Source organism: Hyperoodon ampullatus (assembly GCF_949752795.1).
Source record: "Hyperoodon ampullatus genome assembly, chromosome: 10".
NCBI classification, from domain to species: Eukaryota; Metazoa; Chordata; class Mammalia; order Artiodactyla; family Ziphiidae; genus Hyperoodon; species Hyperoodon ampullatus.
The window spans coordinates 60,858,718-60,871,779 of record NC_136923.1 but is presented as its reverse complement, the minus strand read 5'-3'; the positions used below and the strand labels follow the sequence as shown (position 1 = coordinate 60,871,779).

The window sequence follows — 13,062 nt, the reverse complement described above, 5'->3', positions numbered from 1 at the left end:
CACAGAAAGGATAACAAAAATTTAACTTATAGGCCAAAGAACATAACTTAAGGTGTTCAGAGATTCAATTTAACTTGAGTAATTATATGTGTTTATTGTAATGACAGTATTTTAAGGATTTAATTCATTTGGTAGTTTGAAAATAGTTTTTTTTTTGTTTGTTTTTGTTTCAAACTAGTTTATTTAGGGCTCCATTTTCACTCATCAATAGATTTTATTTATTTCTCATATGCTTCTCCACTCATTAGTTCATCTAATTCTGAAAGGTTACTGAGTGTCATCTTGATCAGCCAAACATCTTCATAACAAGATTTGTTGACAAGTCCTGGATTTTCTGCTACAGCTTCATTAATTTCAGTTACTTCTCCTGATAGAGGAGAATAGAGTTCACTAGCAGCTTTCACACTTTCCAAAGCACCAAATTCCTCTTGTTTGTTCAATTTTGTCCCAACTTCAGGCAGACTACAGTAAACAACATCTCCCAAATCTTCCTGTGCAAAATGGCTGATTCCCACTGTTCCAACACCGTTTTCTGTTGTTACCCATTCATGTTTGTCTGTGAATTTATGACCCGACAACAGAACGGAGTCTGGGTGCAGTCCCCAGGGCTGCCGCGGGCAGGGCGCATTGGGCACAGAGATGGCGCGCAGGCTGCAGACCGCGGCCCGCATGCTCTGTGCCACTCGCACTGCCATGTTCGCAGGGGTGCAGAGGGTCTCCATGCAGCATCTAGAGCTGAAAATAATTTTTAAAGAGAAAATTAGCAGTTGACATAATGACTACTTAGGGCAAATAATACCAATATATTATTAATTCTAAAAATGACAAAAATGACCAAGTTTAATAATAAATGTACGAATATAGGTTTTTCATGCTGTTATACTTGGGGGGTAATTTTATGTTACTTTTCTTGGTGTTCAGCCATTGTTTTACTTATTCTTGAGTGTTTTCCCTTATTTCATAATAAAAAATCTGTACCGCTATAGAAGCCTACCGTGCTCACCCTTCTGGTAGGTTCTTTTAGTAGCAAACATTCAAATCTTTGTGAAAAGTATCTAATATATTTATATTTTGAAGTCCTTAAAATATTTTACTCATTTTCATTACTAATTACTATTATGCTATGGCTGCCTCAAAGGATTAAGAATGGATAAGGCATTTAAGCATCACTAGTATAGTAAATATAGTCTTTGTAGTAAATAAAACTATGTTAATGATGAAAATAAATCTGAAATAAAATAATTAACAAAAGTACACCATCAGAAATTAATGTATAGAACTTAAAACATGTGTGGCTCATTTAACTCAGTTCATAAATATATTTTTAAAACACGTCTCAAATAATTGCTAACATGGTACTTCTTTTTAACAAAATTATAAATGTTTAAATATATACATATTATCCAAAAGATTTTAGCCTATTTGTATCAAAGCAGTGATCAAATGCTTTTTACTTCAGTTTAATGCTTTATTAAATACATATCTTCCATCCTGAATTTAAAAGATGAAGAACTAAATGTGATTTGTGAATTAAATTAATGTAATATTTGTTATTTATCTCCAAAAGATTACCTAGTAAATTCTTTGCATCCTGTCTGCTTTTATAAATCATTTCTGAACCTTACTGAATATCATCTCCTTACCTACTACTCACTTGAATATTTTTGGGCTCTGCAAACATGACGGTAGACACATATCTGTGGTGCCAGTCGTAATGCCAATGGTTCTTATCTCCTCCATTTGGAAATCATCACACAGAAAATTAGTGAAACAATTATATATTATTAACTATTTTATGCAGATCTTCCTCAGGCTACTTTCAAGCACACTGATTTTCATTTGTAGAAATTTTTCTTTGAGGTTGAAAATGATTGTTTCAATCTTTAAGCATCTATATCTGGAGCACAAACTACTGCACCCCATGTTGATGTCCAAAGTATTGCCAAATCAAGAGACTTTTTTTATTAGTTTCTGCTTTATAACAAAGTGAATCAGTTATACATATACATCTGTTCCCATATCCCTTCCCTCTTGCGTCTCCCTCCCTCCCACCCCTACAGGTGGTCACAAAGCACTGAGCTGATCTCCCTGTGCTATGTGGCTGCTTCCCACTAGCTATCTACCTTACGTTTGGTAGTGTATGTATGTCCAGGCCTCTCTCTCGCTTTGTCACAGCTTACCCTTCCTCCTCCCCATATCCTCGAGTCCATTCTCAAGTAGGTCTATGTCTTTATTCCTGTGTTACCCCTAGGATCCTCATGACATTTTTTTCCTTAAATTCCATATATATGTGTTAGCATACGATATTTGTCTTTCTCTTTCTGACTTACTTCACTCTGTATGACAGACTCTAGGTCTATCCACCTCATTACAAATAGCTCAATTTCATTTCTTTTTATAGCTGAGAAATATTCCATTGTATATATGTGCCACATCTTCTTTATCCATTCATCCGATGATGGACACTTAGCTTCTTTACATCAATGGGCTATTGTAAATAGAGCTGCAATGAACATTTTGGTACATGTCTATTTTTGAATTATGGTTTTCTCAGAGTATATGCCCGGTAGTGGGATTGCTGGGTCATATGGTAGTTCTATTTTTAGTTTTCTAAGGAACCTCCATACTGTTCTCCATAGTGGCTGTACCAATTCACATTCCCACCAACAGTGCAAGAGTGTTCCCTTCTCTCCACACCCTCTCCAGCATTTATTGTTTCAAGATTTCTTGATGATGGCCATTCTGACTGGTATGAGATGATATCACATTGTAGTTTTGATTTGCATTTCTCTAATGATTAATGAAGTTGAGCATTCTTTCATGTGTTTGTGGCAATCTGTATATCTTCTTTGGAGAAATGTCTACGTAGGTCTTCTGCCCATTTTTGGATTGGGTTGTTTGATTTTTTGCTATTGATCTGCATGAGCTGCTTATATATTTTGGAGATAAATCCATTGTCAGTTGCTTCATTTGCAAACATTTTCTCCCATTCTGAGGGTTGTCTTTTGGTCTTGTTTATGGTTTCCTTTGCTGTGCAAAAGCTTTGAACTTTCATTAGGTCCCATTTGTTTATTTTTGTTTTTATTTCCATTTCTCTAAGATGTGGGTCAAAAATGATCTGGCTGTGATTTATGTCATAGAGTGTTCTGCCTGTTTTCCTCTAAGAGTTTGATAGTTTCTGGCCTTACATTTAGGTCTTTAATCCATTTTGAGCTTATTTTTGTGTATGGTGTTAGGGAATGATCTAATCTCATACTTTTACATGTACCTGTCCAGTTTTCCCAGCACCACTTATTGAAGAGGCTGTCCTTTCTCCACTGTACATTCCTGCCTCCTTTATCAAAGATAAGGTGACCATATGTGCGTGGGTTTATCTCTGGGCTTTCTATCCTGTTCTATTGATCTATCTTTCTGTTTTTGTGCCAGTACCATACTGTCTTGATTACTGTAGCTTTATAGTATATTCTGAAGTCAGGGAGCCTGATTCGTCCAGCTCGGTTTTTTGTTCTATGATTGCTTTGGCGATTCAGGGTCTTTTGTTTTTCCAAACAAATTTTGAAATTTTTTGTTCTAGTTCTGTGAAAAATGCCAGTGGTAGTTTGATGGGGATAGCATTGAATCTGTAGATTGTTTTGGGTAGTAGAGTCATTTTCACATATTGATTCTTCCAATCCAGGAACATGGTACATCTCTCCATCTATTTGTATCATCTTTAATTTCTTTCATCAGTGTCTTATAATTTTCTACATACAGGTCTTTTGTCTCCTTAGGTAGGTTTATTCCTAGATATTTTATTCTTTTTGTTGCAATGGTAAATGGGAGTGTTTCCTTGATTTCACTTTCAGATTTTTCATCATTAGTGTACAGGAATGCCACAGATTTATCTGCATTAATGTTGTATCCTGCTACTTTACCAGATTCATTGATTAGCTCTAGTAGTTTTCTGGTAGCATCTTTAGGATTTTCTATGTATAGTATCATGTCATCTGCAAACAGTGACAGCTTTACTTCTTCTTTTCCAGTTTGGATTCCTTTTATTTCCTTTTCTTCTCTGATTGCTTTGGCTAAAACTTCCAAAACTAAGTTGAGTAAGAGTGGTGAGAGTGGGCAGCCTTGTCTTGTTCCTGATCTCAGTGGAAATGGTTTCAGTTTTTCACTGTTGAGGATGATGTTCGCTGTGGGTTTGTCATATATGGCCTTTATTATGTTGAGGAAAGTTCCCTCTATGCCTACTTTCTGCAGGGTTTTTATCATAAATGGGTGTTGAATTTTGTCGAAAGCTTTCTCTGCATCTATTGAGATGATCATATGGTTTTTCTCCTTCAATTTGTTAATATGGTGTATCACATTGATTGATTTGCATATATTGAAGAATCCTTGCATTCCTGGAATAAACCCCACTTGATCATGGTGTATGACGCTTTTAATGTGCTGTTGGATTCTGTTTGCTAGTATTTTGTTGAGGATTTTTGCATCTATGTTCATCAGTGATATTGGCCTGTAGTTTTCTTTCTTTGTGACATCCTTGCCTGGTTTCGGTATCAAGGTAATGGTGGCCTCGTAAAATGAGTTTGGGATTTTTCCTCCTTCTGCTGTATTTTGGAAGAGTTTGAGAAGGATAGGTGTTAGTTCTTCTCTAAATGTTTGATAGAATTCGCCTGTGAAGCCATCTGGTCCTGGGCTTTAGTTTGTTGGAAGATTTTTAATCACCGTTTCAATTTCAGTGCTTGTGATTGGTCTATTCATATTTTCTATTTCTTCCTGATTCAGTATTGGCAGTTTGTGCATTTCTAAGCTTTTCTTCCTGGTTGTCCATTTTATTGGCATAGAGTTGCTTGTAGTAATCTCTCATGATCTTTCGTATATCTGCATTGTCAGTTGTTACTTCTCCTTTTTCATTTCTAATTCTATTGATTTGAGTCTCCTCCCTTTTTTTCTTGATGAATCTGGCTAATGGTTAATCAATTTTTTTTAACTTCTCAGAGAATCAGCTTTTAGTTTTATTGATCTTTGTATCATTTCCTTCATTTCTTTTTCATTTATTTCTGATCTGATCTTTATGATTTCTTTCCTTCTGCTAACTTTGGGGTTTTTTTGTTCTTCTTTCTCTACTTGTTTTAGGTGCAAGGTCAGGTTGTTTACTCGAGAAGTTTCCTGTTTCTTAAGGTGGGGTTGTATTGCTATAAACTTCCTTCCTAGAACTGCTTTTGCTCCATCCCATAGGTTTTGGGTCGTCGTGTCTCCATTGTCATTTGTTTCTAGGTATTTTTTTATTTCCTCTTTGATTTCTTAATTGATCACTTCATTATTAAGTAGTGCATTGTTTAGCCTCCATATGTTGTATTATTTACAGATCTTTTCCTGTAATTGATATCTTGTTTTGTGACCCAAGTTATGATCTATCCTGGAGAATGCTCCATGAGCACTTGAGAAAAATGTGTATTCTCTTGTTTTTGGATGGAATGCCTATAAATATCAATTCAATCCATCTTGTTTAATGTATCATTTAAAGCTTGTGTTTCCTTATTTATTTTCATTTTGGATGATCTGTCCATTGGTGAAAGTGGGGTGTTGAAGTCCCCTACTATGAATGAGTGACTGTCAATTTCCCGTTTTATGGCTGTTAGTATTTGCCTTATGTACTGAGGTGCTCCTATGTTGGGTGCATGAATATTTACAATTGTTATATCTTCTTCTTGGATCAATCCCTTGATCATTGTGTAGTGTCCTTCTTTGTCTCTTCTAATATACTTTATTTTAATGTCTATTTTTTCTGATATGAGAATTGCTACTCCAGCTTTCTTTTGATTTCCATTTGCATGGAATATCTTTTTCCATCCCCTTACTTTCAGTCTGTATGTGTCTCTAGGTGGGAAGCGGGTCTCTTGTAGACAGCATATATATGTTTCTTGCTTATGTATCCATTCATCCAATCTGTGGCTTTTGGTGGAAACATTTATTCCATTTACATTTAAGGTAATTATTGATATGTATATTCCTATTCCCATTTTCTTAATTGTTTTGGGTTCATTATTGTAGGTATTTTCCTTCTGTTGTGTTTCTTGCCTAGAGAAGATCCTTTAGCATTTGTTGTAAAGCTGGTTTGCTGGTGCTGAACTCTCTCAGCTTTTGCTTGTCTGTAAACCTTTTAATTTCTCCATCAAATCTGAATGAGATCCTTGCTGGGTAGAGTAATCTTGGTTGAAGGTTTTTCTCCTCATTACTTTCAATATGTCCTGCCATTCCCTTCTGGCTTGTAGAGTTTTTGCTGAAAGATCAGCTTTTAACCTGATGGGGATTCCCTTGTGTGTTATTTGTTGGTTTTGCCTTGCTGCTTTTAATATGTTTTCTTTGTGTTTAATTTTTGACAGTTTGATTAATATGTGACTTGGTGTATTTCTCCCTGGATTTATTCTGTATGGGACTCTCTGTGCCTCCTGGACTTGATTAACTATTTCCTTTCCCATATTAGGGAAGTTTTCAATTATAATCTCTTCAAATGTTTTCTCAGTCCCTTTCTTTTCCTCTTCTTCTTCTGGAGACCCTATAATTCGGATGTTGGTGCATTTAATGTTGTCCCAGAGGTCTCTGAGACTGTCCTCAGTTCTTTTCATTCTTTTCTCTTTATTCTGCTCAGCTGCAGTTATTTCCACTATTTTATCTTCCACATCACTTATCCATTCCTGTGCCTCAGTTATTCTGCTATTGATCCCATCTAGAGTATTTTTAATTTCATTTGTTGTGTTGCTCTTTGTTGCTTGATTCATCTGTAGTTCTTCTAAGTCCTTGTTAACTGTTTCTTGCATTTTGTCTATTCTATTTCCAAGATTTTAGATCATCTTTACTATCATTATTCTGAATTATTTTTCAGGTAGACTACCTATTTCCTCTTCATTTGTTAGGTCTGGTGGGGTTTTATCTTGCTCCTTCACCTGCTGCGTGTTTTTCTGTCTTCTCATTTTGCTTATCTTACTGTGTTTGGGGTCTCCTTTTTGCAGGCTGCAGGATCGTAGTTCCCGTTGTTTTTTGTGTCTTTCCCCAGTGGCTGAGATTGTTTCAGTGGGTTGTGTAGGCTTCCTGTTGGAGGAGACTGGTGCCTGTGTTCTGGTGGATGAGGCTCGATCTTGTCTTTCTGGTGTACAGGTCCACGTCTGGTGGTGTGTTTTAGAGTGTCTATTATGATTTTAGGCAGCCTCACTGCTAAGGGGTGGGGTTGTGTTCCTGTCTTGCTAGTTGTTTGGCATAGGGTGTCCAGCACTGTAGCTTGCTGGTCACTGAGTGAAGCTGGATGCTGGTGTTGAGATGGAGATCTCTGGGAGATTTTCAGCGTTTGCTATTATGTGGAGCTGGGAGGTCTCTTGTGGCCCAGTGTCCTGAAGTTGGCTCTCCCACCTCAGAGGCACAGCACTGACTCCTGGCTGCAGCACCAAGTGCCTTTCATCCACCCGCCTCAGAATAAAAGGGAGAAAAATTAGAAAGAAATAATTAGTAGAAGTAGAAAGAAAGAAAGAAATAAAGAGAGGGAGGGAGAGAGGGAGAGACCAAGGAGGGAAGGTAGGAAAAATAGAAAGAGAGAATATAAAGTAAAATAGAATAAAGTATGATAAAATATAATAGTTATTAAAATAAAAAATAAATAATTATTTTTAAAAAACGGACAGATAGAACCCTGAGACATATGGTTGAAGCAAAGCTATACAGACAAAATCTCACACAGAAACATACACATAGACATTCAGAAAAAGAGGAAAAGGGGAAAAATCATAAGTCTTGCTCTCAAAGTCCACCTCCTCAATTTGGGATGATTCGTTGTAAAAACAGGAAAAGGGGAAAAATCATAAATCTTTTTCTCAAAATCCACTTCCTCAATTTGGGATGATTCGTTGTCTATTCATGTATTCCACAGATGCAGGGTACATGAAGTTGATTGTGGAGCTTTAATCCGCTGCTTCTGAGGCTGCTGGGAGAGATTTCCCTTTCTCTTCTTTATTCTCACAGCTCCCAAGTCTCAGCTTTGGATTTGACCCCGCCTCTGCATGTAGGTCGCCAAAGGGCGTCTGTTCTTCGCTCAGACAGGACGGGGTTAAAGGAGCAGTTGCTTCGGGGACTCTGGCTCACTGAGGCCGGGGGGAGGGAGGGTTTCGGAGTGCGGGGCGAGCCTGTGGCGGCAGAGGCTGGCGTGATGTTGCACCAGCCCGCGGCGCACCGTGCGATCTCCTGGGGAAGCCGTCCCTGGATCCACAGGCCTCTTGGCGGCGGCAGTAACAGCCCCAGCATTCCACGCCCATTTCTGGGGTCCACACTTTTAGCCGGGGCTCGCGCCCGTCTCCGGAGCTCCTTTAAGCAGCATTCTTAATCCTCTCTCCTTGTGCACCAGGAAACAAAGAGGGAATAAAAAGTCTCTTGCCTCTTCGGTAGGTCCAGACGTTTTCCCGGACTCCCAACCGGCCAGCCGTGGTGCACTAACCCCTTCAGGCTGTGTTCATGACGCCAACCCCAGTCCTCTCCCTGCGCTCTGACCGAAACCCGAAACCCGAGCCTCAGCTCCCAGCCCCAGACAAGCCTCTCGGGCTGGTGAGTGCCGGTCGGCACCGATCCTCTGTGCGGGAGTCTCTCCGCTTTGCCCTCCACACCCCTGTTGCTGTGCTCTCCTCCGTGACTCCGAAGCTTTCCCCCTCCGCCACCCGCAGTCTCCACCCGCGAAGGGGCTTCCTAATGTGTGGAAACCTTTCCTCCTTCACGGCTCCCTCACACTGGTGCAGGTCCCGTCCCTATCCTTTTGCCTTTGTTTATTCTTGTTTCTTTTGCCCTACCCAGGTGCGTGGGGAGTTTCTTGCCTTTTGGGCGGTCTGAGGTCTTCTGCCAGCATTCAGTAGGTGTTCTGTAGGAGTTGTTCCACGTGTAGATGAATTTCTGGTGTATCTGTGGGGAGGAAGGTGATCTCCATGTCTTACTCTTCTGCCATCTTCCCCTCTCCCCCAAGAGACCTTCTTGAAGACCCCAAATTAGAGTCTACCTTGGTAATTACTGAATCTCCTCAAAAAATTTTTTTTCTAGGAAGCTAGATAGGATTGTCCGTAAGTCAGAGATATCAAACTTTTTCAGGAAGAATCTTGCTAGAAAATCATGGTTTTCTGTTATAGAAAACATTTTGCTCATCCTATTTGAAAAACAGCATAGCATATCAATGTACCTAATTTCATCAAACCAATTACAAAGCATTATTAGCTGAATTCCTACATTTAAATGTGACTCTCTACTGGAAGAAACTGATATTTTTAAGTTTCAGGTGGCCAGCCAGTGACCCAGATTCAATCGGAACCAAAGTTTGCAGATTACTTACCCAGAGACCATCGCGTTATGCCAGACAACAACGAAAATAAATCCTGTAAAAGATATTTGTCTTTGGACCAGAAATATCTGCAATTATAAAAGCCCCTCGCTTTCCAACCACTGTGGCCATAAGATTTATGAGATTCATTGGGAAAAGGGTTACACTTTAGAATATTGCAATACTCTATCGGCACTAAAAAATTAATGATACAAAAAACTGTCTGCAAGACAAAAAGTAATGGAAACACTCCATCGTTCAATGATCACTCTGGTATTTAGTATTTCAAGATGGGTAAGATTGTTTCCAATGTATCGTTCTGCTAGAATGAAAGAGTGCTTTAAAAAAAAAAGAAGAACCTGAGGTGTTTCTTAACAAGAAATTGAAAAAAGATCTTAATATTGTCTAAGCAGATGAAGCAACAGCAGCCAGTTTCCCTTTAAATTGATGTGCTGTGAGATGTATTAAAAGCAGAAGCTTTCTATAATTATGGTATTCAAAAAGTCTAATTATTTAATATACGTGTAGCTCTTTTAAGAGACTTTAAAAAAATAGAATTCAAATTAATACCTAATTTACTTCAATCATAAGCTTTCCTGGTGCTGTTAAAAATAGTATTGCATAGACTTTGAAAAATGTTACCATGCTATTAAGTGTCTCATTTATGTTTCATACAGAGGTTTTTGACATAGAAACTGATTTACTACTGAGTGTTTCTGAATTCAGGAAATAAATATGGGGAAAATAAAAGGACTCTCAAAAGCTTAGAATTTTACAAAATATTTTTTCTCAGTATCAGAGGGAAAACTACAATTTCTGTGGACAAGAGGTCTAAAAGCAAGTAAAGAAATAAATATCTTGCCTGGACTCTGAGATAACTAATTATAAGATATTCATTCACCATGAAAGATAAGATGTGGTCAATGTATTTTCCATAATGATCAATAAACAAGACCATAAATGGCTCTCATAAAATAACTGAAAAATGGTTCTTATGTAATCAAGTTTTATATTTGATTGTGAGATTAATTAAAAATACTCATATGACATTAAAAGTCTTGGGAAGATATGAGTTCATTAGAATTCTTAGCATAAACATAATTTCATCTCATTTATTCTGTATATATTTTATTCATTACCTACTCTATCCCAGCTACTGTTCTAGGCATTGAGGGTCCAGATATACAAGACAGATGGAGTCCTCTATAGAGCAGATATCTAGTGGGAGTGTGGAGAAGAGGCAACACCCATGTAAGCACATAGATAATTTTAGGCAATTGTAAGTGCAGTGCTATAAAGTAACACCACCTGGGATCTGCTTGGGATAAGCAGTGATATAGGGTGGGAGTGGGGGTTTTTCATTCATCTAGATCAGCCAAGACCTCTTTAAAAGGTGACTTTGGTGCTGAGTTCTGAATGCTGAGTAGGAATAAAGTATGTAAGGCTGTGTAAAAACTGTGTTCCTGGTTGGGGATCAAATATAAAAGTCCTGGGATAGAAAACAGCTAGGTTTCATAAATTTTGTTTGATATTTTGGTAGTGGACTTTGGCTATTATTGGTGCTCATACTGAAGAAAGGCACACAGTTAATATTACAAGTATGTAAATTCACAGATTCCTTCATCTAGTATACTCTGAAGTCTTATTCCTCTATTCTTATTTCAGTACAATTCTATTTAAAGAAACAACAAACAATATGATCCAAACATATTTAAGATTGCATATATTTTCATTTCAATGTCAAAATTAAGTGAGGATGTTGTCTTCAGAAGACCACGAATAATAAAGCACAGATTTTACTTGTATCATTTTTGCTTAAACTCACTTAATATAACATAACTTTCCAAACATTAGAGAAAGTTTCATAAACATGTTTTTTTAAAAAAGAAACTTTTGTGCAATAACGTATATTATCAGCAGATTGAAAAAGCAACCAACAGAATGTGAGAAAATATTTGCAAATCAGACATCTAACAGGGGTTAATATCCAGGATATGTAAATAATTCCTGCAATTCAACAACAACTAAAAAATCTGATTTAAAAATGGGCAAAGGACTTGACACTTCTCAAAAAATAAATGTACAAATGGCTAATAAGTACATGAACAGATGCTCAACATCACTAATCATTTGGGAAATTTCCTTTATTATAAAGGTTCAAGCAGCATAATGAAATGTGAGAAAGCAAAAAAAAAAAAAAAATCAGCATAATGAAATGTGAGAAAGCAAAAAAAATCTTTTAAAATGTTATGTGCTGATTAAAACTTATCTAGACATACATGTTATATAAACAGACAAAATAAAAACTATATGAACATATACTTCAAATAAGTCTAATTTGTTGACAGTAACACGTAACACATTTCATCACAACTTAAGATGGATGCAAAATTCTAACAATTGCACTAGAACCTTATCCCAATGGTTATTAAGAAAGTGATTTTTCTCTGGAGTCAAGCAATTTATAAGAAAGACTACACATTGTACATGACATATATTAATACACATTTGTTTCTACTAATGCCATGGTGAATCCCCAAAGCACTGCTTTAATTAAATGTTTTATTAATTAACATAAACCACATGTAGTGAGAATGAAATACACTGCTTTCGTTCTTCTCATTGAGCTACAAAAGCTTTAAGACAAAAGATACTTTTAAAACAGGGAAGCACATCATAAGATGAAAAGCCACGGTGGAATCCTTACATTATGAGGAGGTCTTCCAGGCAGCACTTAGCCTCAAAAATCACTTATCTCTGGCTCAAACCTACAAAAGACCTTGAGCCACCCCCCAATGTCCCTGGAGAAAGGAAACTCACAGATGACTGGAAGTCATTACACCAGGGAGTGACACCTCTTATCGCTTGTGCTACACATAAATTATTACAGCAGAAATACGGGAAACTAGCAATAACAAGACAGTGGAAATGTGGTTGCTGAACTCTGTAATTGAGAGCAAAACCCCATATTTTAGTTCACTCTCCATTCTGTTTGCACTGTCTAATCCTACCTCTTTGCATAGACCCACGCAGGTGACCATAGCTGGAAAAGCAAACCCATGGTGATTCTAAAGACTCTAAGTTAACTCATAATGAAAAGTCTTATTCCCCCAGTCAATTTGCTCGCTCTTCTGGATTCCACATTTCCTTGTCTCTCCTCAAAATTCTATCTCTCGGGCTTCCCTCGTCGCGCAGTGGTTGAGAGTCCGCCTGCCGATGCAGGGGACACGGGTTCGTGTCCTGGTCCGGGAAGATCCCACATGCCGCGGAGCGACTAGGCCCGTGAGCCATGGCCGCTGAGCCTGTGCGTCCGGAGCCTGTGCTCCACAACGGGAGAGGTCACAGCAGTGAGAGGCCCACGTACCACAAATTAAAAAAATAAATAAAAATAAAAAAATTCTATCTCCCTTCCCACTCTCCTACTCGTGACTGGTGACCTCACTTTCTATTTCACTGAGAAAACAGAACACAGTATAAGCAATGGCCAGCTGTACCGACCCCCAAGCATCTGTGCTCCCTCCCTCTCCATGCCCTCCTAACCACGCTCCCCTCCAAGGCCAGCGCCTCCCGTCCTGCACTAGATCCCATGCCCACCATTGTTCACCCTCACAAGATTCTTCTTATGATAATACAAAATAAATTCTTTTTTTCATCATCTAATAATTCCCTTCCTTGACTCCATCTCCTCCAACTGTATTATGTGCCAACCCTTCTTTGTAACAAAAGTTCTC

General features: G+C 38.0%; 1 protein-coding gene across 1 annotated transcript; it reads right to left on the bottom strand.

Annotated features, from left to right (window-relative positions):
* Window positions 1–218: 218 nt before the first annotated feature.
* Window positions 219–695, bottom strand: LOC307059791 (glycine cleavage system H protein, mitochondrial-like; the record flags this gene model as incomplete). Its single annotated transcript, XM_079714025.1, has 1 exon — window positions 219–695. The coding sequence occupies one exon, from the start codon at window positions 693–695 to the stop codon at window positions 219–221; it is 477 nt and encodes a 158-aa protein (XP_079570151.1).
* Window positions 696–13,062: the final 12,367 nt, after the last annotated feature.